Source organism: Cinclus cinclus, chromosome Z (assembly GCF_963662255.1).
Source record: "Cinclus cinclus chromosome Z, bCinCin1.1, whole genome shotgun sequence".
NCBI lineage: Eukaryota > Metazoa > Chordata > Aves > Passeriformes > Cinclidae > Cinclus > Cinclus cinclus.
In genome coordinates, this window is record NC_085084.1 from 37289958 (window position 1) to 37315391 (window position 25434).

At 39.0% G+C, this 25434-nt stretch overlaps 1 protein-coding gene across 1 annotated transcript in view; it reads right to left on the reverse strand.

Moving 5' to 3' along the window:
* Nucleotides 1–2309: 2309 nt before the first annotated feature.
* Nucleotides 2310–25434, reverse strand: part of DGKQ (diacylglycerol kinase theta) — an 81148-nt gene continuing 58023 nt past the window's right edge. The window contains exons 12-23 of the mRNA XM_062513886.1: nucleotides 25317–25378; nucleotides 24932–25082; nucleotides 24058–24096; nucleotides 22258–22373; nucleotides 14494–14645; nucleotides 13005–13153; nucleotides 12238–12419; nucleotides 10653–10753; nucleotides 6327–6473; nucleotides 5303–5414; nucleotides 3607–3759; nucleotides 2310–2514 (exon numbers count right to left, since the gene is read on the reverse strand). Coding sequence (XP_062369870.1) covers nucleotides 2416–2514; nucleotides 3607–3759; nucleotides 5303–5414; nucleotides 6327–6473; nucleotides 10653–10753; nucleotides 12238–12419; nucleotides 13005–13153; nucleotides 14494–14645; nucleotides 22258–22373; nucleotides 24058–24096; nucleotides 24932–25082; nucleotides 25317–25378 — 1463 coding nt within the window. The 3' untranslated portion in view covers nucleotides 2310–2415. The remainder of the gene's footprint in view (nucleotides 2515–3606; nucleotides 3760–5302; nucleotides 5415–6326; nucleotides 6474–10652; nucleotides 10754–12237; nucleotides 12420–13004; nucleotides 13154–14493; nucleotides 14646–22257; nucleotides 22374–24057; nucleotides 24097–24931; nucleotides 25083–25316; nucleotides 25379–25434) is intronic.

A 25434-nucleotide genomic window follows, 5' to 3' on the forward strand; every position in this document is an offset into this window, starting at 1 on the left:
CATGGATTCCTTCTGCTGTCCTGAGGATACAAAGCAGTTTCTCTGTTTTTCTGGACAATTATGAAGCAGCAGCCTATTCCAGATTTCCTCTCTAGTTCGTGAATTTCATTCAGAGAGTGCGCACCCTGAAATGCAACACTTGATCCTCCCTACTTGTAATGCTGGTACCAGGATGCCCGAAGAGGTCCAGCTGACCCCTTATGCCCAGGTTCTAAAGAAGACAATCCTGTGTTTAATGAACAGAAGGACAGAGCTTTTAGCTCTGTACTATCCAAACTATTTCCTTCATAGCATGAATCCAGTTTTCATGTTGAATAAAAGTTAAGTTGTAGTCCACGCTGTGGGACCTGAAGAACATCCCCAAATTTAAATTAAGAATTTAAACAATTAAGAAGAAGTTTCACTGAAAACAGAAGTCATTCCTCCCACTCCACCTCTATCAGAATACTGAGAAGGAATCACTAGATTGAAAGGAGAAACTTCTGGCATCTGCCATTTTTCCATAGGTGTTTTGTCTCTGTAGCTTTAGCTGCATCATTCTGCTGTTATAGATGATATTCACACCCTTGTTGCACTATGACTGGAAAGTAGAAAGCACATGTAATAATCAGCTGTTGCTGAAACTGGCACAGTACTGAGAGTAGACTCATCAAGACCCAGCAAGAACTGCCTCGGCACATAACTGGCTCCATCTCAAAACAGCTTTTGTGTACTTCAAAGTTACACTGAAGTCCCCCAAAGCAGCTAGAGATGTTTTTCTAGACACACTGGCAAGAGGAATGCTCCTAAAGCTGACACTCAAGTGATGAATTCATGCTACCCACAGCTGAAATAGTTATTACTGTGCAACAGAGGACAAATAAGCCCACCATATGATTAAGTGGGCTGTAGCCAACACAGTTTAAGCAGCTCCAAGCAGCAGATGCATACAAGTGGCAAAACCTTGCAGGCCTCACCCCCCACCCACAAGTGGCTCACAGAGCCCTTTGTGTATGATGTTGACCAAAAGTGAAAGCTTCAGTTCCTGGGTGACCACGGTGAGATGAGACAGCAGAGATGTAAGTGAAGAACAACATGACTACAGCTATGGATAGCAGATACAGACAATGTATGACAGGACCAGCATGGCTGCTCCAGCACCAGTCTCCAGCATGAAACTGTACAAATACTGGATCCCCACACCTTCAGCAGATGGGCAAACACTGAGAGGTGGTCTTGGCCTCACAGGAACTGACAGAGAAACAGCCTCTGAAGAGCACACACTCATCCAAGTGAGAAAAGACAATCACTTTGTCCCTGGGCCCACATGTAATGACACCCACAAAGTCTTGAGAAGCCTGATGAGGTAAGTGAATTTCCATAATGCCTCTCGCGTTTCCAGATGTTTGAAGGCTAGAGCATGTTACATGCACACTACAGGCTTCAACAGTTGCTAAGGCTCCTCAGCAAAGCTACGCTGTGCATCAGTGCAGCTCTACAATATGACTGTGCTAATTTACTTAATTGAACACTAAGAGGTACTTCTTTTAACCTAAAAATGATGATTCTTGCTTAAGCCTGCTGTTATATAACAGTGCAAATTCACGTAAATGAAACAACACAAGTAAAGTCAAGACAAAAATGTCTGGTGTCAAACATAATGGTTTCAGTGACATAAAAGAATTGGTATACTCCTGCCTTGGGTATTCTTTATTTTGAGAGTTGCAGCTGATTAAATTCAAATGCCTTTTAAAACAGGCTTTGGCTGAATAATGAGAAACTAAGCTACAGTTGAAAAATTGCTCTACAGGCTGTTTCCCCTTCATTCATGCTGTCCAAATACTGTTGAAGTAAACGCTCTGAAATATTTTGACTCAACTATTCTAGCACTTTCTGTCTTCCAGTGTACGGGGATCCTTTTACAGAAATAATCTCTCATGTGTTTTGTGTTTTTCTCTTTACACTTGTACTGTTTCAGCTATGCTATTTGGACTGATCTTAGGAGTTGTCAGCAGCTCATGTTTTTGCCTTTTTTTTTTTTAGGATGCTATTGTGAGCATTAATTTAAAGGAACAAATTTTCAGTTATAGAACAATTTAAAAAAATCAATTGAATTATTTTCTTTAAGAATGAACTGGAAGGAGGTAAGGATTTTTTGTGAAGACAAATGCAGAAATCTCAGCATCTTGGAAACTCTGTATGGCTAGGAAACAGCTTACAGAAAAGCAAACTCAAGTAAACATTTCAGATGAGACAGGTGGTACATAATAGTTATTTGTGACAATGAGGTACTATCTTTGAAAGACAAAGAATAACCCAGTACTATCAAAATGTAATGAAAGGCACGCTCATAGGCAACACTCTTCACAACTTGTCTGCACTTGGTTTTACTGGACCAGGGTGGTATCTACCATAGGTGTGAACACAGGTCTCCCCTTAGCGTCCTCCTTCCGAGACTGACATGCTATCCACTTTCATCTCTTTCAGGTTTCCAGTTTTTTTCTGCTTCTGCTTGGATTTTTTCAACATATGGACCTAGAATTGAAAAATTAAAAGAAGGTGAATATTTAAATATCTCTAGCCATCAATAAGCTGGTCTAAGGCAACTAACTAGTAACCAAGCAAAGAAGCTGAACTGCAACAGAAAAACATTTAAATACACAAATATCTGGTGCACCTATCCTCATAAAGCTGTAGGATTTACTGTTTTTTTACAGAAATACATAATATACACATGCTTTTTTATACATAATATACACATTATATATATATGTTTGTTTGTGCATATATATTCCTGTACACACATATACATATACCCATATATTGAGCTAACTAGTCAGTAACCTGGTAGAAGAGGAAATGTTTCTCAATGAAGGACAAATTAGATTTGCTCTGTCTTTCCATTACCTTCCCACTACTTCTCATGAAAAGAAAGTTTTAATATATTCTGAGGTATGACCCTTTCTTTCACTCCCATCTCCACAGCAAGGACATATCCTCTGAGCTTGCCTATAGCATCAAATGTCTGAGTTGAAAAGGCATCCTTAAGGTAGCAGGCAAATGTGCAGACTGGTGTGCACCACAGTCATCTACTGCAAAATGTTTATTTCGCAATTTCAAAGTCAACAGGTAAGTTAAATTCTTAGGGAGCTGATGCTGTCTTTTATGTACACATCAAGATAATCAAGAAAAAACAGACACTGACTACTCAAAGTCTCTTTTTCACAGACCCTGCTCCCCTCCTATTAATTTTTCTCCTTTAGTACTACTGTCTGACAGACCTTCCCTTCTCCAGTAGACTGGTTCCTACCTTGCACACTGCACTACTCCATGGTCTTCATAACTGCCCTGCCCCAGGAAAAGCAACACTGCCTGCAAATCTCAATACAGAGGAAAAATTGAGTCACTAGGCCAAAGCTCAGGGACTATTTTTTGAAAGATGAGCCTCATCTGAGCCACTGGAGAGAGCCCTCAAACCATCCTGTTTAGAAATTGGAATGTCAGTTACCACACAGTGCTAAGCAGCTGGTATAGGGTTAAGGATCAGAATACAGACAAGCAAGATAATACTGTAACATCAAGTGCAGAAACAAAGTCAGATTGCTAAGAGAGACCTACACCCAGTACCTTTGGTCCTGCAGCAGAAATTATAATCTGGCCAGGAGCCTGAATCCAGGGCTCTCCATCAACTTGAACTGGAATTGGCTTTAGGAGTGTTACACGGAAATATGAGCCTTGGGCTATGCGGATTCCTGATCGAAAACCACCTTGGACTTGACCCTGTTAGGGAATAAAAGCCAGCAATCATGTCAATCACCCCAACTAACAAGAAGTACAAACACTCATCGCAATTAAACTGGGGGGGTATTGTTTTATTCTCACCTGGCATTTTAAGTTTCAGCTTAAAAAATGCTTAGGCAAAACTAGGATGCCTTTACTGCCCCAGCACCACTGCAGGCTGCGGGGGGCAAAACAACTCCCAAAGCAAAGCTGTTTGCACACAAAGGTTGGCGAAGGAGCATACACTCAAAAAGGTCTTGTTTGCTTTGGCTTGCCCTTCCATAACACAGTAAATACATCTAAAAACACCTAATTGTACACACAGGCTTCAGCACATGCAAAATTCCAAAGTCTAAAAGCAGTTTATTAATCAGAGAGACTTCTTCCAAACTCAACTCCATGTAGCTACAGAAATACATACACACACTGAACTTCTTATACACATAGTTGACTGGAAGTTAACAGCTGAGTTAACTTTTAGAATTAACTGTAGACGTGAGGCAAAGTAAACTTTCCTGCTACACATACCCTGGGAGAATGTGTACAGAAACCAAACATTGGAGTAAAAACCTTACTATCACAAGCCCAAAACACAGGCTTGTTAACATTTATACTCCAATGTATAAAATTGGTTCTACTTTCATGAAAGATTTAAAGATCTCTACCAAAACTCTTTAGTATATTTTAGAAGATATAAATTACAAAATAAAGTTGACCAACAGCAAGGATTGAGCTCCACAAAATTTAAGCACCCAGCTTTCCATTTTTGGTGGTTTTATGGATTAGTTATTTCTAGTTACCTGACCACATATACTTTTTCAGCAGCCGATTTCTTTCAGTAGTGGTAAGATATGAAGACAAAAATAATCTACCATCCCCCAGGACTGTCTTATTAATAGCAGACCATTGTAAAAATATGTAATACATGAAATAATTAAAAAATAATTGCATAACTTGAGTCATAATATTCTTTGCAGAACAGCACACTACCTGCTTGATGTAGCATTCAAATCAAGAGCAGCAAGTATCAAATTCTCAGTGACAGGTGTTGGAAAGCCTATGGCAGATAATTATAAAGCAACCTGGCTTGATGGAATCTCCATTGTGATGAGATACGACAAGAGTTTTTGCAAATACACTGGGGAAAGGGTGCATGTTTTTGTAACATTAGAATAAAATCTTATTTTCATCCCATGAACTGTTCAATTTGGACACCGTGACACCTCTTATGAGAAAGCTAGTGCATTCCATAGTACATAAATACATACATTTTTATTTAATGTATACATATATTGCATTTTATATATACATATATATGCACACATGTATGTTTCTCTACTTGGTTCAAAGTCTAGTTAAGTCATGAAGCATTTCCCCATGGATTTTTAACAAGTTCTCAATTCCTATTACTTCTTCTTACCCAACCTTAACAAAGAGGCGTAATTTTTAGGACCATGTACTTGGAATGCACTGTTTGTTATGGAAATAAGCCTGTTCCTATAAAATGTATGTTTCTTCTGTGCTTGCTGGGATGCCAACTCACCATGTGAACGACTCCAGTCACACCAACCACTTCCAGCAGGCCATCATCGATGCGTGGTTTCTCAAAGCGGTTGTCACTCTCAGACCCCCAGAGGTCGGCTCCAGAGCCCCAGCTGTGTGGAGAGCACACCAGTGACCACCTGTGGGCCCATGCTCTGCCCCTGGTCACAGTCCCTGGAGCCCTGCTAAGGGTGGCTGGTTTCCCAGGCTTCAAAAACCACACATTCAGCTCCCCCACCAGCTGGAGTAAGCAGTTTTCCTGCATTGTAAAGGCAGGAACTCTTTTTCTAAAATCTGGAAGAATCTTTATCAGATCTTTTAAAAGTAAAAGGAGAGAAGTAAATAGTTTCCATTGGAAATAAAAGGTGTAAATAGGAATAAGATTACTCTGTAGAGTTTTAGTTTGCTGGGATTACAGGTTACAGCTAAACTAACCCTTAATTCTCAAGACTAAAGAACTTAACATAGCCCTTTCTGGTCTTGACAGCATTACTGAATAGAAGTTACTGAAGATAAACTAAAGCTAAAATAGTTATTAAGATTTCATCCTTTTATCTGGCCAAAAGCATTTGTAGTTAGGCAGATATTCATGCACTTCAGTCCTCTGAAATGCTTCTGGCAATTTAGACCATGCTGCTTTTTGTGCAGTACTGACCCTTCCCACTCAAATCACTTGCTTATTGTTTTGTGCATAAACTACTCTTCACTTAATCAGAATTCTTTTTCTCCACACCTCTCATGTGCAATGTATATTTGCGTACATTTGTGTATATGTAAAAATAAGTATTTGAATAAACCATTTTCAGACTAAAATGCAAAGAGATACAGGTTATTTAAGATGAGATGGTAAAATTAAACATCAAGATTGAAAAAAATAATAGCATGGCAGGACCAATTACCTGCTGGTTTTGTTAACAGGTAACATGTAAAACCTAATGATTTTACATTTGATGCTCAAATGCTAAGCAGCAGTTCTACACACAGTCCCGCACGCATCCACAAGGGATCATTCCTCCTCCTTTTACCTGGGTATATTAATAAAAATGAGTCCTTCTATACTTGGTAACTCCACCTCGTGCTGGTCCACTTGCAGCTTTATGTCCTTGTGAAGGTTTCTAGTGTGACTTATCTTCTGCAGCCCAACTTTCACATAAACTCCCTTGTTGTGAAACCTAGGAGCAGACAAGCATCTTTTAATTAAAAGGTAAGGCCACACATAGCGCTCTTCCCTGTATGTATACCACTGTTGGCCTCTAGCAGGTGTGTTTAAAGAGTTTTTCAATTAAAACCCATTTAAAATTCTTCTACCTTTACTGCAAAAACAAAGCAAAAACCATGAACGGCAACTTTACATACCTTTTCTTAGGGGATGATTCCGCTGCATGTGCAGATTGTGAAATTTTATTACAGAAAAATTGTCCCTTCTTGAAGCACTGCCTGAATACAATGCCTCTTTGAAATGTAAACTCCTGGGCTGGAAGATTATATTTTTGATTAAGACTTAGAGGTCATCATGACCCATTTTAAATTGTTTTCTCATGCAATGATACAATACTTACGGCAAAACAACATTTGAAAATCTTTGCTTTACACATTCCTAATTAATTTGAAATATACTTAGCTGCAGAGACTTAAAACAAGATTAGTAATCTCAACTTGTGACAGAGCTCTAACATCTCTAATTTTAGAATAAAAAAGATGAGGAAGATTCTTATGGCATTCCTAGAAATGGCAATATATTTTAAGAATAGCATAAACAAAAGACAGTTAAACACACAGACTCTTTTCTTCTATAATGGAAACCTTTGGATACATGGCCTTCAGGGCAACCTTAAAATAAAAAGCATAAATTTCCATTGTTTGACCCTACTAGTACATGGTTGTCATTGGAATTCAACTCTCTGCAAAATCTCTCTAGCATTACATCTAAACACCATAGACACTGAAGTGGGGAGGACAGCCAGTGCAGGTTACAGCCAAGTCTTCAGACAGAGACTTTTCAGACTTTTCAGTCATCTTAAATTGCTACATTGGGAATGATTAGTCCTATGTCCTAACAGTTTAAAATAGCACCAAATTAAAGGCACCTCATGTAACACTGCTAAACATACATTTCTGCTTCATGTAAGATGTGTCTATGCTAAAACAGGTTTTATCTAATTTGGATACAGCTGAAAAATACTGGAATATCAGTAGGAAACACACTGTTTGCAATATCCCCAAGAATTATTAATTTTTCTTGCATGAACAAGGAAGCCTTCAGAAACTGAAAGAATACTTCACAGTACTCTAACTGCAGAACAGCTGTTTATCTCTGTAAAAAAAGTCTAAACTTGCATTAAATTGAGCAAAATATTCTCCTGAACCTTGCATTTAGGAAACTGATTGCCACAGCAATCTTCTGCCATTTTGGATTGTACAAACAAGATGTGATCTCTTCTGCAGTATGCAGTCCTAAAGACTGCTCCAGGATCCCATGGGAATGACTTGGATTAAGAGCCAAGTGCCTTCTCAGCAAGTTCAGTGACCATACAAAGCTGGGAGGAGTGGTGGATACCCCAGACAGCCCTGCAGCTGTTCAGAGAGACCTTGACAGGCTGTAGAGATGGGCAGAAAGAAACCTTCTGAAATTCAGCAAAGACCAAATGGAGAATCCTGCACCTAGGAAGGAATATCCCCATGAACCTGCACAGGCTGGGGGTGACCTGCTGGAAAGCAGCTCTGTGAAGAAGGAGCTGGGGGTTCTGGTGGACAACAAGCTGCCCATGAGCCAGCAGTGTGTCCTGGGGACCAAGAGACCGACTGGATCCTGGGTGCATTAGGAAAAGCATTGCCTGCAGGTCGAGGGAGGTGATCCTGCCCCTCTGCTCAGCCCTGGTGGGACACATCTGTCCACTCCTGGGCTCCTCAGGACAAGAGAGACATTGAGCTCCTGGAGCAGGTCCAGTGGGGGGCAACAAAGTTGATAAAGGAACTGGAGCAACTCTTTAACCAGGAAAGGCTGGGCAAGCTGGGTCTATTCAGACTCAGAAGAGACTGCAAGAGGACCTTATCATTATCTGTAAGTACCTGAATGGACAGTGTCAAGAAGACAGAGCTGGGCAGCAAGGACAAGACAGAACAGGCAGAAAACAATGCAGAGGAGTTAAACCTGAACATAAGGAAGAATTTGTTCACTGTGTGGGTAACTGAGCACTGGAACAGATTGTCCAGAAAGGCTGTGGAGTCTCCTTCACTGGAGATATTCAAGAACCATCTGGAATGCAATCCTGTGCCATGTGCTCTGGGGTGACCCTGTTTGAGCAGGGAGGTTGGACTAGATGACCCACTGTAATCTCTTGCAACCTACCCACTCTGTTATTCTGTGGAAGCAGATGCCCTATCATTAAATTTCGCATCATGAAAATAACTCATATAGTTTGGCACTTACCAATGTAAAGACCATCACTGTTACAATATACACTATTTTATCTGCCCCACAATGCAATATGAGCGTTGAATTCCTGCAGGGGTGTTATCACTGCACTTTGAGCTGCTAGCTAAATATAAGCAGTCCAGAGCATGTAGAGAGACTCTACTGAGTGACACCAGAGAGCACACAGTGTTTGGGACATTTATCAGTTTAAGGTCTTGCATCACAAAAGCACTCAAGGCCATATTTCTTCCAAGGACTATCTTCAATTTCTGTTGCCACAACCCAAAACTTCCTGTTCTGCACTCAAGAGTAGCCACTTCAACAGCCAGCAGCTGCTGCATCTTGCATTAAGTAGATACCATTTTTAGTTAATTTACTAGAAATAATACTAATAATACTAATCTAGTATTACAAGAGTGTGCACTTGCTTATCATGGGGAAGCATAAATTCAACTATTTTAGTGGCCATTTTCACAGACAGTCAAACACAAATATCATGTGACAGCACCGTTAGCATGCACAAGCTTTTGGTTTCCACAAAAATGCACCTCAGTATCAATTAATTATTTCATGTTTCCTTTTCAGAAGTATATAGCCCTTAAGATTTGGGAAAAAAAAAAATAATTCTTTTCCACAAGTACTTCAAGTCACCCTGCAAGAATGATACCAAGACATGCAGAATGATACCAAGACACTGCACTATAGAAGCTGCACACTGGGAAATGATTGAGATGAAGATGAGAGGGACAAAAAGCACACAAGGCAATAGCAATAAAAGTATATCCCTCAAATGCAATGGCAGTAAGAAAGGGATGCATCTTTTGAAATGCTGCAGCTTTGCAAACATAGAGTAGTATATTTTGAAGAAAAAATGAACATAAGCTGTACATTATATTAACTGCACAAGTCTAGAAAAGTTTCATCTACTAGAATAGACACTGCCATACACAAACTTATTGCATGATTTTACTACCCATAATGCTTTCAGTCAAGTGTATTGAAAATTCAAGCCAGTGCCTAGTAGTAACTTATGCACCAGGAACCACCCCTATTTACATCAACAACTGTATTAGTTTTTAAGAAAAGGACCATGAGCAATGCCTGTAATGACAGACTAATGAACACTACAAGACAGGTTATACTACACATCATTGCACTTATAACTGGTCAGAGATTATTTTTCAGTAGTTACACTTTGAACACCGCACAATTGTAACTGGATGTAACTCTGACAACCAAGAGACAATTTAGAGGGTGTTTAATCACAAACATAGGGGAAAGCAAACAAAAACAGTTTCTATAAGGAACTTCTGATTAATTACACAGATGTGATTTCTTTTGCTCATCAATTTCAGTAATTATGAGAAGAAGTCCCACTATTGGTTGATGCACATGCCAGAGAGGAGGAAGGTCTCTGTTTTTTTTTTAGTAACATTCTCACTTGAGATACAGAAAGTTTTTTTTATCCTTAATACCAGCATGCAGGTCCTGCAACAGCATTAGGCAAAACTGGAAAAGGCACAGAAGAAGTTCTGGACACTTCTGAACAGTGCTTATTGCTCATGTAGCAGCACTGCCCTCACTCTTGCTAAAGGTTTTGAGCAAGAGATATTTCCTGACTTTCTGAAAATTTCACTGAACTCAACAATGCAGTTATTGGAAAACTAAGATTACTGAATAACAGTGACATGGCTTCCAAAAACTGCTTTGGTGCTCTCTCGGTAGAGGAAAAAAACCTCAAACCAAACCCAAACCAACAAAACACAGGAATTTTGTGTCTGTGACTTCCTGGTTAGCTTAATTCCTCCTTGTCCCAGCTCTGCCACAAGCAGTATTAGTGGATACCTGTAGCATTTGATATTATCAGTTTTAGTGTAAATTGGAAGTAATGTAACACCAAAGAATTGACCTTTACACCTGGTTTTCCCAGGATTACCTGCTATTAAATTTCCCTGGTTCTTCTTCTCTAGCATGATGAAAGTCCAAGCTCAACTCAGCATCAATGCCCAGACCACAGTAATTGTTCATCTGTACAATCTGACCAAAAGGGAAAAAAAAGTATCATTTCCTGCTTACATTTATAAAAGAAAAATGAAGAAATTCCAAAGTTTTTCAACAAAAGCAAGCTTTGCAGATGATTCTTCCAAGACACTTGCATCTTGACAGATTCTGAAAAACATTTTCCAGAAACACTGCACCAAAAATAAAGCTGTGTGAACAACTGTTGACATGCATAGCCATTATTTCAAAAGTATCAGAAAATTCAAAATTTAATCTTAATTAAAAGTAACAAGCATAATAAGGCATAAATAAAAAAAAATGCAGAAATAAAACCAACTCAACCTCTCAAAGCAATTCTATGCATTAACTTCACAAGCTGCTGAACACTAATGCCACTGTTATTTTTGGCATCTACCATGGATTCATATTACATCATTGGGAAGACACTCTTACTTACTTTGGAAGGTGACCAGCTTACACCAGATGAATGAAGAACTTGACTTCACCTACTCAGCTGCATTTTAACTAGTTCCCTATATGCCAACCTAAAGTTTCTACAGAATTCAACCATTTCTTCCATTAAATCTTCCTTTGCATGCCAGTTCATTCCATAGCTGTTCATCATAGGCCTTACTCTCCCATCCTTCACCTTTAAGAAGGAGATTAGGCACTATGGGAAAAAAAAGCCCCTGTCTCCACCAAGCAAAAAATAGCAGGAACCTGAGCATCTTGAATCCTCCAACTGACTCATAATGCCTAGGATTTTCCAGTGACCAGACTAAAATCTTGGACAATTGCTACCATTGTTACGATTTCCTACTTTTTTTTTTTTTTTGCAAGCCCCTTGTCCAAATTCTTCCTTTAATCTGAAAAGAGAGAACCAGGATTCACTTACAGCTCCAAAATCACCATCTAAATCAATATTTTTATTTTCCTAAACAGAAACAAACTCGTATGAACCAAATGACAGTGATTTTCACTCAAAAAGAAAAAGAAAAGGCAAATAACAGATGGCATATACAGACACAGAATAAGAGTAAGATGTCAGAAGGATTTAGTTCCTGTATATGCTAGCAACTCCTAGTAATTTCTTAAACTGTGAAAGGAAAGATGAGAATACCTTTTGGGGAAGGGAGTGTCTTTTGGTTAACACTCCAGTTTTACAAGTGTTTTGGAAAGTGTTCTGGCATTCCTTTCAAAGCCTTTTCTTATTTGAGAAATAATTTTCTTTCCAGCTGAAGCAAACAGGAATGCCATTGCCATGTGAGTCTTTTCATTAATCGTCTATCAGATGCTTTTTGCTAAACAGCTACAACACATGCTCTGCAGTCAGCCAGCCCTGCCAAAACCAAAACACTAGGTCCAGACGTTTGCTGTATTCACCAGGAAACAGCTCAGTAAGGCCCAAGCACAAAGACAAGTGAGCAGTAAAAATTAAACCACATTAATACCCATCCTCTCTGTGATTTTCACTAGAATAACAGTTCCTAGGAATCACACTCAAATGGTGCTCAGCTCACCTTGGGAGGCTCAGGTTCTGCAATGCCATTTTCTGCGCCTTCAGCTGGCTCTTCTGCATCCAAAAGGATAGTCCAGCGATCCATAAGAACATCATCTGCTTCATCCACGGAAACCAAAATGGAGTACGGGTCCTCCCCACTGTAGCCAGCTCCCCAACGCAAGACCCTCCCCAGGTCATTACCTGGGCAACAGTGAAGAACACCAAAACATGACCATGTTTCATAATCAGTGCATCAGCCCTGTTTTACAAATCTCACTGAACTAAGATGGTCCAATCAAGCCACAGAATTAGTTTGCTTGGAAGGAAGAGTTAACTAGCAGAAAAAAAAAATTAAAATCGAACGTGTTATGTCTGTACATGTGCTTACCATTGCATACAGACACAGTGGAGTGTTTCCACAAAAAGGGGCAGAAAAACCTGTTATGGTGTTGAGACACCAGGGAGCAACTGAGTTTGCTGTCTTACAGCAATGGCTGATGGACCTGTGATTGTCTGAGGAGGATATTTTGCCCTCCGAACTCCTGCCCACTCACCCACCCATATACCAACACTCCTGCTGCTGGTTTTTCCTGATACTGTTTTTTGAAAGCATGACTGACATTTCCTTGAAAAGCTGATACTGTGGTTTACTTTCCAGCACCAGCCAGAACTGAATCTCATGGCATCTCAGCTGCAAAACTGAGTCTTGTGTCAGACAGATGAAGATAAAATCTTCCAGAGGGCTTCTGCACTCAGCAGAAGAATGGTTCTTGCTGTGATTCTCACCTGTTCCTAAAGGTAAGATGGCAACTGAGGGCTCTGAGCACACCAGCTTGTGCCTGATCTCCTCAAGTGCACCAAGGACCCAGCCAACAGTGCCATCCCCTCCGCACACCAGCACTCGGAAGGAGGGGACTTTGGAGAACGTGTGAAACCTCCATTGTGAAGCGCAGCACAGGGGAAAAGAAATGTTACAATGGGATATAGGAAATGCAAAGTTCCAATATGTTATTTAAAATAACACAGTATTTTATTTCTGCCCATTCCCCTTTACCATCAGTTTCTGGATCAAATTCAACAAAGGGATCAGAAAAACATTAAGATGTAGATAAAGATGATTTTAAAGAGTAAAATCCACATTCCTCTAAGATTCTTCAGACAGAACTAAATGGTTAATCACTTCCTTTTTCAAGGGCACAAAGACCTAACTAGTCATAATTTCAATGTGAACATCTGTAACTCTCTAAATCCTAGAGGAGATGTTGATTATTAGTAGTGTTTTTGTACTTAGTCACAAGAATCACAGTACATTTTCTTCTTAATTTTACTGTTTTCCTGGTGATGAGCACCTTTTGTGGCTTTTCATCCTACATACCAACATATCATGCGAAAGAATTGTTATTTTATTGCACAAGAAGCAATTAACAAGTGGGAGCATTTTGCCATAAAGCTACAGAAAGATTCCAAAGCCAAAACAAAATGAACTGGCTATTGAAATTGCAGCTATAAGTGCATTTAAAAAACCCAGAATTATACAGTTCTGACAGAAAAATTATTTGGTGTAGCTTGTTTCTCTTGTCTCCTACATAAGCTGCATTTTTTTCCACAAAGCTTTTGCTCAGAAGATCTTGTCATGACACGTTTTTTATTAAAGTAGTAATGAAGGAATGGGAAATAGGCTACAACTATTGCTTTTAGTTTTATGAAGCTGTAACAAAGTGGGGTTCATTAAATCAAGTCATCAGTTCCGGTCTTCGTACAAGCACATTATGTTCTGTTCCTTGTAGAAATGTTGCAGCTGTGATCAGGCAGACCCTGTTAATTCTGAAACTGCGGCCAAGTTTCAAGAGTCAAAATAGAAAATTTTATTATACTTTCCTGGTAGTTCCCATGAAACACAAGAAGAAATGAAAGCAAAAATCCACCCTCATTAGGAAATGTGACATTTCTCTTCCCATCTTCATTCAAATATAAAATCCATTTATTTTCAGTAATTATTAAATATGTGCTACTGTAAAGTCCATGTGACTTTCCCAGGGCCAGACTCCATGAGATTTGACAGAAATATATACTTTAGGAATTATGCTATTCTTTTTTCTTTAGAGAACCCTAAAGTTTAAATATGTTCTCACAGTAAGAACAGTCAGAAGGAAATGATCTACTGCCCAGGTCTTCAGGCACAGAACAAAAGAAATTTAGATCTTCAAAATAAGGGAATCTAGTACAACATTTTAAAAAGTAATAAAAAAATGTAAATAAAAAAAAAATTACTTACCCAGGAAGTGGGCCCCCATTGGTAAGTTCAAAGACTTGATGTGGGTTTAACAGCTTTCTAAAACTGTACAGCAGATCCCTGCCTTTTAGACCACCACTTTTTGGATTCACAAATACAAGAAGCGGGCAACAATTCTGTGGTATCTTGGAAGCCTGAAAAAAAAACAAGAAAAAGGATTAGCCAACAGCATAAAAAGGCAGGAAAATTACTACTGCACCTCAGAAACACTACCTGATTCTTCCTTGATGCCTCCTAAAAAAAAAAAGCCAGATTCTATAAATAAAAAGATTCAATGTCCAGCCAACAGACAGGTTAGCCGCTGATCTTCCTTTCCGAGGAACTGAAGGCTCCTTAAGCCACTCCAAGTACACACTTGAGCCTAACATTAGAAACAAAGGCATTATAAGTAGCCCTTCCTACATATTTTCAGTTAACAATCTAGGCCAAAGAACAGTGTGAGGGATAAAAGTTCTGTACAATTAAAACAGTTTCCTTGAAAAGCATGAACTTCTTGCCGAATCTTTCTCTAGTTTTGTGGTTGTCTTAGAATGCATGTCAATTTACAAAGACAAAGCATTTAAAAATGAAGATGTTCGGGGCAGACAATGCTGCACATCTCCCTATGAAATTAGAAGCTGAAAGCTTCTTTTAAAAATACCTAAGCCAAGCTTTTTCATGAGGATTTACTTAGTGAGGGGCAGTTTCTTACAAACTAGAGAACCTGCTGCTGAAAGGACTCTCAAAGCCCCCAGAAACTGCAAAGGAGGCCACAGGACATGGCAGAGATGAGATTTCCTGGGCACTCCATGGACTGCATAGGAACAATATCTGCAGCCTCACTGGAGATCAAAACTTGAAGCCAAAAGATGCACCTTGGGACTAGTTTTCATCCAGCCTGTCCACCCATAAATAGTTCTGTAAAATGGTTTGTAAGTAGTTCTAGAAAGATTAGAAAACACCAGCACACCTTTCATCCGTCCTGCCACAAGCCTGGGGTGCAGGTACGTGCCAGAAAAGTCCATTGGACATTTCAATGACTTCACTTCTAAATAGAAATGTTTGCCATAGTCCCCAAGTTGTGGTAATTCTTATTTACAAATTGGACAGCATTCAGGGAACAGCTATTTGTCACGCAGCTGACCGGATGGATTCAGGGAACAGAACAACAGTGCTAAATATAAGTCAATTTAGACAAGAATGATTCAGGGGTCGGTGATGCAGCAGCATGACCACAGCGTGCAAGCATGTGGAGAGATACCAACAGCTACAGATGGGAGGAGGCGGCACCCAGAGAGCCTTTCAGCTGCAGCCTGTGAGCGACCACCAGAGACCATCATCTGAGGGGAACAACAGAGAAATCGGGTCAAATTAATGAGTTATATTTGTGGGGATGCAAAATGGAGTCTGACAGTGAGATACCCCAGATCTGTGAGCTGATCTAGGCACTTTACAAAAAAATGACTCTTTGGGCCTTCACAGTACTGAGAGATTTCCTCTAATTTTCAGTTCTTAGAAGAGCTGGGTGCTAAGCCTCTGCAAGTCACACCCTGCCAGATGTGTCAAGATGCTGACAAACATAAAAATCCTTATCCTGTAACACTGCCTCCATGAGAAATGCTTTCTGCCATCCAGTGTGACTTGTCTCTTGATAAGGAGAAAACACATTGAGAAGAGGAACACTAAGCAGGTATAAAGACTGGTGAAGCAGAAACACACTGCCTCTTATTTACTCATTCTTCAGATTCTATGAGACATTCAATTTGAAAATATATCTGTTTTCTTGAAAAATAAATAAGCCAAGCAAGGGCTGTTTTGAGGGACAAACATCCAAAAGAACCTCAATGTTTTATTTTACTGGAAAGGTTCCACTGCACACAAAACAAGTAGGTTGATGATAACGAGGCTGAAAGCTGTGCACACAGCTCTCACCAAAGGAACCACCTTCATGTTCAACTGACAGCTGAAGTCAAAACACTTTTGGCCTTACATTCAGGCCTTGTTGGAAAGGAGGAAGCAATTACTCAAAGCACACCCAACACATAACAAGGGTCATATATTCGTTTCTGTTAAGCACATGGAAAGAATATTTGTAGGCAGCAAAGGAAGTCCATGGAACATAATGCAAGCCACTGTCACAAAATGGATTCCTTGAGTATTAAGTCAACCGCTCAAGGATCGATACATCCCAAAGATACAAGTGGATTTTGTCCCCTTGAGCCATTCCAAGCATTAACAGAACAGTAAGCAGAGCTCTGGTGTTTTCAGAAGTGAAGGCCATCTTGTTACTCCATCAGCTCCTGCATCATCATCTGCCATATCCCACTTAGAATAGCTCTTTGACTATCATCAAGGTTGGAAGACAACTTTAGGATCAAGTCCAACCATTCACCCAGCACTGCCACTGTAATGTCTAAACCACTCAGCCACATAACCAGCACCAGATGCCTCTAAAATACCTGCTGGAATGGTAACCTCCCTGGGCAATCTTTTCCAATGCCTGACCACTCTGACAGTGATAATTTTTTTTCTAACATTTCATCTGAATCTCCCATGTCTCAGATTAAGGCCATTTCCTCTTGCATGGCAAGTAAGACTGACGCCCACCTCACTACAGCAATGGGGTCACCCCTGAGCCTCCTCTTCTGGAGACTAAACAACCACAGCTCCCTCAGCCTGTTTCCATAAGACATGTTTTCTGGTCCTTCTGTCATCCTTGTTCCCTCCTCTGGACATGCCCCAGCACCTCAATGTCCTTCCTGTAGTGAGGGGCCCATAACTGGACACAGCACTCAAGGGTGGCCTCATCAGTGCCCAGTACAAGGGGACAATCCCTGCCCTGGTCCTGCTGGCCACACAGGATAAAGGCCAGGATGCCATTTGCTTTCTTGGCCACCTGGGCACACTCCTGGTTCTTGTTCAGTCAGGTGTTGATCAGCATCCCCAGGTCATTTTGTGCTAGATGCTTTCCAGCCACTCTGCCCAGCCTGTCGTGCTGTATGGGGTTAAATCCCACGAGCAACAGAAGGCAAAGCAGCTCTGAAAGGAAACATCATGTCCCATGGGGCAACAGAGCACACTGTTCCCTTCCAGCACTCCTTGTCCAGCTTTTACTCTGCCCTACTCTCTCTCCTGTTCACTTCCCATTTCTTGTTCTTCAGAGCTTTTTACGTACTTTAATTTCCAGCTATTTCAATTTTCTAAACAATACTGGTAACCTGAAACCTCAGGCTTGGTATAACGCTTGGAAACTTGTGGGGTTTACAAAAGGGGGTTAACAGGATAATAAAAAAAAAACAATATGAAGTTTTGCAGCTCAAAGTAAACAAAAACTCCTTTAGAAAAGAAGAGCAAAGAAACCAGCCCAACACTGAAGTTGAACAAGTACCTTACTTGAATGCAACAAGAACATTTGATTATCTTCTCTTCTTCAGGAAATAAGTTTCAAAAAATACTGGTTTGGGATATTTAGAAGTGACATGCTGAACACATGTTTTATATTACTCACTTTTACAGGCATGTTCTAATGCACTGGGTTTGACCAAGTAACTGAAATAATTCAAAAACAACTTAAAGGAATCACAGCTATTTCTGAAACATGGTACACTTTAAAGCATTCAGAAGCACAGCTGTGTTTTGTAAAGTTGTCTGAGATCTTACTCAAGTAACATAAATTCCTGCAAATACATATTTATGGTTTCTACTGTAAACTGCCAACTATATTTCTTGTCAAGTGTCAATACTGTACTTAAAGCCCCAAACCAGTTAAATATGTACCCTGAATGCCACTACAATTCACAAGCAGCTACAGTGAATGCCCGGACCTAATAAAAATATATATTTATAATTTAAAAAAATATAAATATATAAAAAATGTTCAGCATAAACTGAACAGTCCTACTACTCAAACTCACCTTTGTTAAGGTATCTTCCAATGTAAATTCCTAACTATATGCATTTAGATGCAGCTACTCAGAATAAAAAGAAGTCTTCAGAAGAGTGCCTGTCCTGACAGTGAACTTGCTTCCCATCACAACTCTTCATTAAGCTTAAATGCAAGAAACACTGCTAAATCTCCAAATAAAGGCCAGCTTCTAAGAAAACAATTACTTTTTGGTAAGGATTAAAAATTCTTGACAGTTTGTAGAGTAGAGCAAGGCTGCTGCTATGCTTTCTCAAGAACACACTCTTCATTACAATTACAGACAGCCACAAGGCTAGCACCCTCATGCTGCACAAGTTTTAAAAGTTTCTTAATAAAGCCCCATTGGGGACAGACGAGTGAGTTTGTTACTGGGAAGAGGAGAGTATGTGACTCACAGCCTGAGGACTCCCTTCCCCCTTTAGCCCTGGCTTCAGTGTTGTGCTTGAGGAGTGAAATCTCAGAAGGGTTTTGTGTTGGCTGGCATTCAGGAAGGAATTTATTGCTCCTTTCTTAGAGACAGCTGAGGGAGGCTGCGTGATTTAGACGCTCTGACAGTCACTATGAATTGCTTAATTTGTCAAGAGTAGCACAACACGGCATTAAACTGGGGCAAGATGTTTTTTATCCATGCTAATCCCTTTCCATTGACTGTATTGTGTAATCACATCTCACAACAAAGCAGAACAAGACATTCTGTGCCACCTGCCTACCAGTGTGACAACCACAGCACATCTTCCTGGGTGGTGGGCTGTCTCCAGAAACTGCAGATATCTCTGACAAGTAGAATTCAACATTTCCAAACATCTGCCAGCAGAATCTTCTGTATGCAAAGACTCAGAATGCCCCAAGGACAAAATTTTCTCCACCCTGGTCAGAAAGGACTCATTATGTGACAAGAAATTATGAGCAAGGTATCACAACCCTACTGGAGCAGCAGCTGGGTGAACTGCCAAGCCTTTTCTTTATTTTTTGGCTAATTGCAGAAACTAAAGAATCACAGAATCATAAAAATTGGAAAAATACCTGTAGCATCATCAACTGACTGAATACCACATTGTTGACTAAACCACAGCACTAAGAGCCATGTCCAGTCTTGGTGACCGCACTGCTTCCTGGGACATTCCAGTGCTTGAAAACCCTTCCAGCAAAGGGTGAAAAAGATGACAACCCTTTCAGAAGGGTAAAAAGTAATCACTCATGTTTTGACTAAAATGCCCATTTAACTACAATGCTTTTAAGATGTAAATGTTTGTGTGAGGATTTAGTAAAATGATGAAACTGAAAGTTTAACTTTCAAAGTTAAACTGAAAGGTTTTTTTATTTGGGAACCTTCTACATATATTCCTGCTACTCTTAATGAAACTAAACACTTAATGATACACTAAACACAGTGTATCAGAGGGCACTCCACTAGTAAAAGGCATTAATTATAAAGCCATAAAAACTTGTGCTGGTATTGGCCTCATACAACTGTCTGCTGATTTCCTTGCCACCAGTGCTGCAAAACAAGTTCTGTTAAGTTAGTTCTGAATTGATAGATTTTGCAATGTCTTCCTTGATACCAAAGATGTATGATACCTTGTCCCTGCAGCTCCTTACACACAGCAGTTAACAGCTTTATAAAACACTTCACCATTTTTTTTCACACTCCCGTGAAGACAGTATCTTCATTTACTTGAATACTGTGAAATAAAAGTGTTTGATTTAATTCCTAAAGGCCTCAAACAGCAGAACAGATCAACACATCTGACAGGACTAACTGCTTGACTTTCTAATAAACAGCTTATGGCAACTGATTCTGCACTCAGACTTCTCAGTAATGGTAATGAGTGAATTGCTTTGGGTAGACTTGAACATGCCAGACTATAAGCTCCTTAGAAGATATATTAGACACAGAGTAAGCAAATTTCACCTCAGAAAAATAAGACTAGCTTTTATCAATTTTTAAGAAGGGCTATTTTGGTTTGTTGTTTTCTTGTTGGTTGGGCTTTAATTTAATTGGAAATTTGGAAAAATCATTAGCCCTTCATTCCCAATTTCTTTGTATTTCACTCACAAAAGAAATGTCCAACATGGTGTCAATTTAGTAGTGTCAGTTCCTGTGTATTTCCTGGTGCTGTATCTAAATCATCACACATATAAACAAAGACTAATATCATCGTAGGCTAAAAAGATAGCCTGGGTTGGAAAGTACCACAGGAGGTCATCTAGTCCAACTGCTACCCAAAGTAAAGACAATAATCATCCATCAGTCTGCCCTGGGTAATTAGTGAATGGCATAAGATGGGTGGACAATCATACAAAAAACAACACTTGAAGTACCATTTAAATTAACTCTTGGCTCCTTTCAGTGAGCTGACCAATATATAAACAACACATGCTGAAATGGAAACACAGCGTTTGTCCCCATGTACAGCCCCTCTCTCCTGCTTGCGTATTAGAAATAAACCCCTGAACTGCAGTTTCTAAAAAATATCTTGCATCAGATAAGAGGTAGCAATATCCACATTTTCCTGGCACCAGGAAGCTTTCTTCAAACATATCCAGTGTCAGAGAAACAGACGTGTAATCAACAGAGTGAAGTATGTTCAACTTCAACACCACAGACACCAATTATAGGCTCATAAGCATTTGCCTAAAAAACACCAAAAACAATCCAAAAGTTCATGCTGCTTTATGTTTCTCAAAACAGGCACTTTGAAACCTATTTTGGACAAGAGGGCCTTGATTTCTAAGGACATCACAAAACGTAATTCCTATGCATGCATACGAACAAGGCTCTCAGCTTTTTAGGAGGGGGTGTAACTTTAGATTTTGCCAGTTGCATATGAGCTCTACTTCCAGTATCTACTCATATAAAAAACATAATTTTGCCTTCAGAAAGCCTTGACAAATGTAGGACTCATTTTTAAACAGTGAAAGCAGCTATGTGAGTAAGCAACTATGGCCATTGAACTTGATGCCCTCCTATATAAAGTTGTTTCATAATTCCCACTAATAATGTAATTTCTTTGACCTTCTGTGACATTCCAAGAAGTCAAACCAAGAACTCTCACTTTGCTTGCCATCATGCAGTTCCAGAAAGATCATAACTTCAAGATACACAACAACTCAGCAGAAAGTAACTACGGCAACATTCTTTTTTGGACAGAACAACATAATCCTGCTTAAAAATATCACTTCACTCAGTTAATCATTTTCCTCTTCTAACGCTGACTCTACTTTATTAAACATGAAACCTGTTATTAAACAAACTGATTCACATGGAAGTGATTAGTAATAACAAGTACAAATCAGAATCAAGCCTGAATTTGTGAAAGGACTTCTGCACTAAGTCTTTCAGAAGTCTATGTTCTTCTGAAATCCTCAAGAGGTAAACAAGGTCGAACTGCCTCTGCTACAGAATGGGGTAAATGAAGATAATGTCACTGTGAAAACAAGCAGAAATATTTTACCTCATGGTTGATGAGGAAACATTTAGCTCCCATAACAAAGTATTGTAAGCATTTTAAGACATACCAGCTGAAACTGAAACCCCACTTAACACTTTTATCACTGAAAGAAACAAAGAGAAAATAATTGGTTCCCCCCCCCCCCCCCCCCCTTTATAACTGTAGTTAGGCAGCTGTAGATTGACAATTGAACAGTAACAGGACAAATTACTTAACTCACTGAATATATCAAATACATGAAGTATAGGCTCTGAAGTATATTTTTTGTCACACTATTTACAGTACAGCCTCCTTGAATAAAACATATTTTCATTTTGTTCTAGCATAAAGTTTTAAGGCAGTTATTTATTTCTTTTAAAGACATTTTTAAAGTTAAAACCTGTCTCTTACCATAACTGCAGGAAGCACCACAGCATTCAGAGGTTTGTCATTGACAACGGTATCTTTAACTAGCATATATATTCTTTCAGCTTCAGAAAAACATGAAATTTGGAGTACAACAGCGCCTGTAAAGAGGCATTAGAACTTTTTATATTTTCTATTATTATTATTATTATTATAAAACAGATCTCATATTACAGCACAAGTTTTACTCAGTTTACTGATGACATTATTCAGCAGTACTTATTCTGCAGTTGTCTTATATCAGTTGAATTCTGCTATTCTGTTTTTAAACCTTCCTTCCTACCCTCAAAGACAAGACAGATTTTTGTTAAAGCAAAGCAACTTGAAGGCAAGAACTGCAGCACAGAACTACTGCATATTTAAAGATTTCCTTTGAGCTTCAGGGTTAGGGCCTATTTGCATACTCTTTATCATGACTAACATTTTGTTCTCATCATCACTTTACAAGTGACAGAAGTATCAGGCTTCATTTTGTATCCAACTGAAAATCCATTAGTTCTGTTCATTAACAATATCTCAGTAAGAATTACTGCAAGCAAATATTTGGGCTGATGTTTAAGTTCAGAACTTTATGTTGGCTTAGGTTCTGAATGGAGAAGTTGGGGAAGAGGAGAAGACAAAAGAGAAAAGACAAAATTAACACTGAGAAGTTAGTGTGAAGTAAGTACTTGGTAAGGAGGAAGACAGGGCAGGATAAGACAAAAGTGCATAATGAACAGTGCAAAAAAGTGCAAAAGTGCATAATGAACTACATAATGATGTAGGCTGGTAACATAACCCAGCTGCAACAAAAAGGGAGAGTTAGGAAATTATGAGAACCACAAAAATACAAGCACAGGAAGAAAGTGGCAATAAAAATCACATACAAGCCAAAACAACTAAAAAACATATGCATGTAACTTTGGTTTAATGATGCTGTGACATGGGACAAGTACCACAAAACCAAGTATACACAAAACCAAACATGGAAAGGAGAAGGTACATCTGAAAGCTTTACAGGTTTTCCTACGAAAAGATGAAAATCAAACAGTATCAATTAGTTATGTGAAGACAGGAAATAGCACAATGGAAGCACACACATCAGTCTTCAAAGCCATGCTATAGAAAGACCCATTCAGCAGACACGGAACTTAAGCCTGTCAAAAGACGTGAAACATCTCAACTATAGACACCTAAACATACAGAAGAGAAAATTCCACACTTTACATTTTTACCAAATGCAGATCTCCACCTGACCACTGCACTAAAGCTGCCCAGAGCCACTGCTGCTCCAGCTGCCAGAAGCCTCATGGCTTCTCCGACCTCGCTGAAACAAAATTCATACAGCAAAAGCAAAGAAACAGCTCAAAGGATGAATTAATTTATTTTCTTCAACTTTCAGCCATTGAACTCTAGCTTTCAACACTGCTAGGAAACAGTGACTATGAAACTGAGTCCAAAAGCATACCAAATGTTAGTATTCTCAAAGTCAAGGAGAGTACACTTGAAGGATTTTTAACAGTTCTGTGGTGTTAGATTATTCAGTTGAAGTGCTACTTCAAAACTCATTTTTATGATGAAATATTACTCCCTTCCGGTACACAAGGTATGAAGCCAACCTTTTAACTTTTTTTTTGATAAGGTAACACTAATCCACTCTCTTCATAAATACAATGTGTTACATTTTACCCGAAGAGCTTTTTCTTATTCAATAAGACTAACATACTCGGAGCTTACAGCCTCTAGTATTAGGCTGCAGTTTTGAACATAGACATTGTTTGCAAGACTAAAAATTTTAATGCTTACCTTGTGCTTGATAAACATGACTCACAGATACTACATTTGCTGCAAAGGGTAAAAACACAAACACATAAAATCTTGGGTACATTTAGAGTAAATATTTAAACTATTTTAAAAAGTTACATAAATATAATATAAATAAATATTAAAAGTTATACAAATACAGGGAGAACCTCCAGCTAACACTTTCTCTCTCATGTTTACTTTGCAAGTAAGAAAAGCTAAATTGATTTTCATAAAAGGTGACTAAGAATTCTTTCTGGCATTTCAAGTTTAAGTCCTCTTGAAGTGACATAAAAGACTGGGAAAAATGCTTTGTTTCCTGCAACAAAAAAGCATGACACATTCCTGACACTGTTTATACAAAGCATTGGTTGAAGGAGTATTATGAAAATTCAATTACACTTCTTTGAAAAAGAAAAAAAAAAATCTTTTCCCTGAGTGTTTGCCCATATGTGTGTGCACACAATGCTAATACTTCTCCATGATGGGGCCAGAGCTCATTACTGACATGGAGAACAGCCCAGGCAAAAGTGTCAGAGGTTAAAAAAGGCAAGGTATACTCTGCACATGGTTTAAGGTATGTATAATTCTTCTAAAAAGTGATGCTTTTCCATACAAACATACAAAAAAAAAAGGTGTAATCACATATACTTAGAGTGATGCAATAATTGTTCTGTAAATAATGAGCTGCCACATCTCTCCTGCAACTCTGAGCATGTTAAAATGATTTTAAAAGCCCATGTGAGGGCAAAAGGCAGAAAGATTTTTTTAAAATCAGGTCAGAAAAAGTTAAAATTACAAGAAAAATGACCAATGGATGCTACTAGATTTTGCTCTGTACAAGTTAATGTGCCTGAAAATGTACCTGTTTACTTACTTTTGATAGCTAATTCTTCCTTGAGAATGTTTGTGTATTCCTCAGAGGAAAGTTGAGGTGGAAGGCCACCAACAAATAAATTTACTTGTACAATGGATTTACTGTTTTCCACAATGTAAAATCTTGTTTGATTCATCTGACGTATTGAAGTCTACCAAAATAAAGAAAAATAAATGACATGACATTTGGCAAAAAGATATTGTGAAGCAAAATCCAAAATAGTTCTGCACAATCATGTCCTCTATGCCTAGAGAATATCAGAAACAAACTTCAGTTCAAGCACTTGAGCCTGCTTAGGGGGTAACCAATGACTCACTTTTTCTGTAAGAAAAGGACTCCATACTTGCTAAAAAAAAAAAAAGTCATGCTTCTTTTTCAGATTTACCTTTCTTATGTCCTTGAGTCTGTTAAGAATCAGTTCCTGATTGTCCAAGACCATGCGCTGAACTGGAGTGGGCAAGAACATAAATCATGTTAGAGAGCATGTAAATTATTATCAGGCT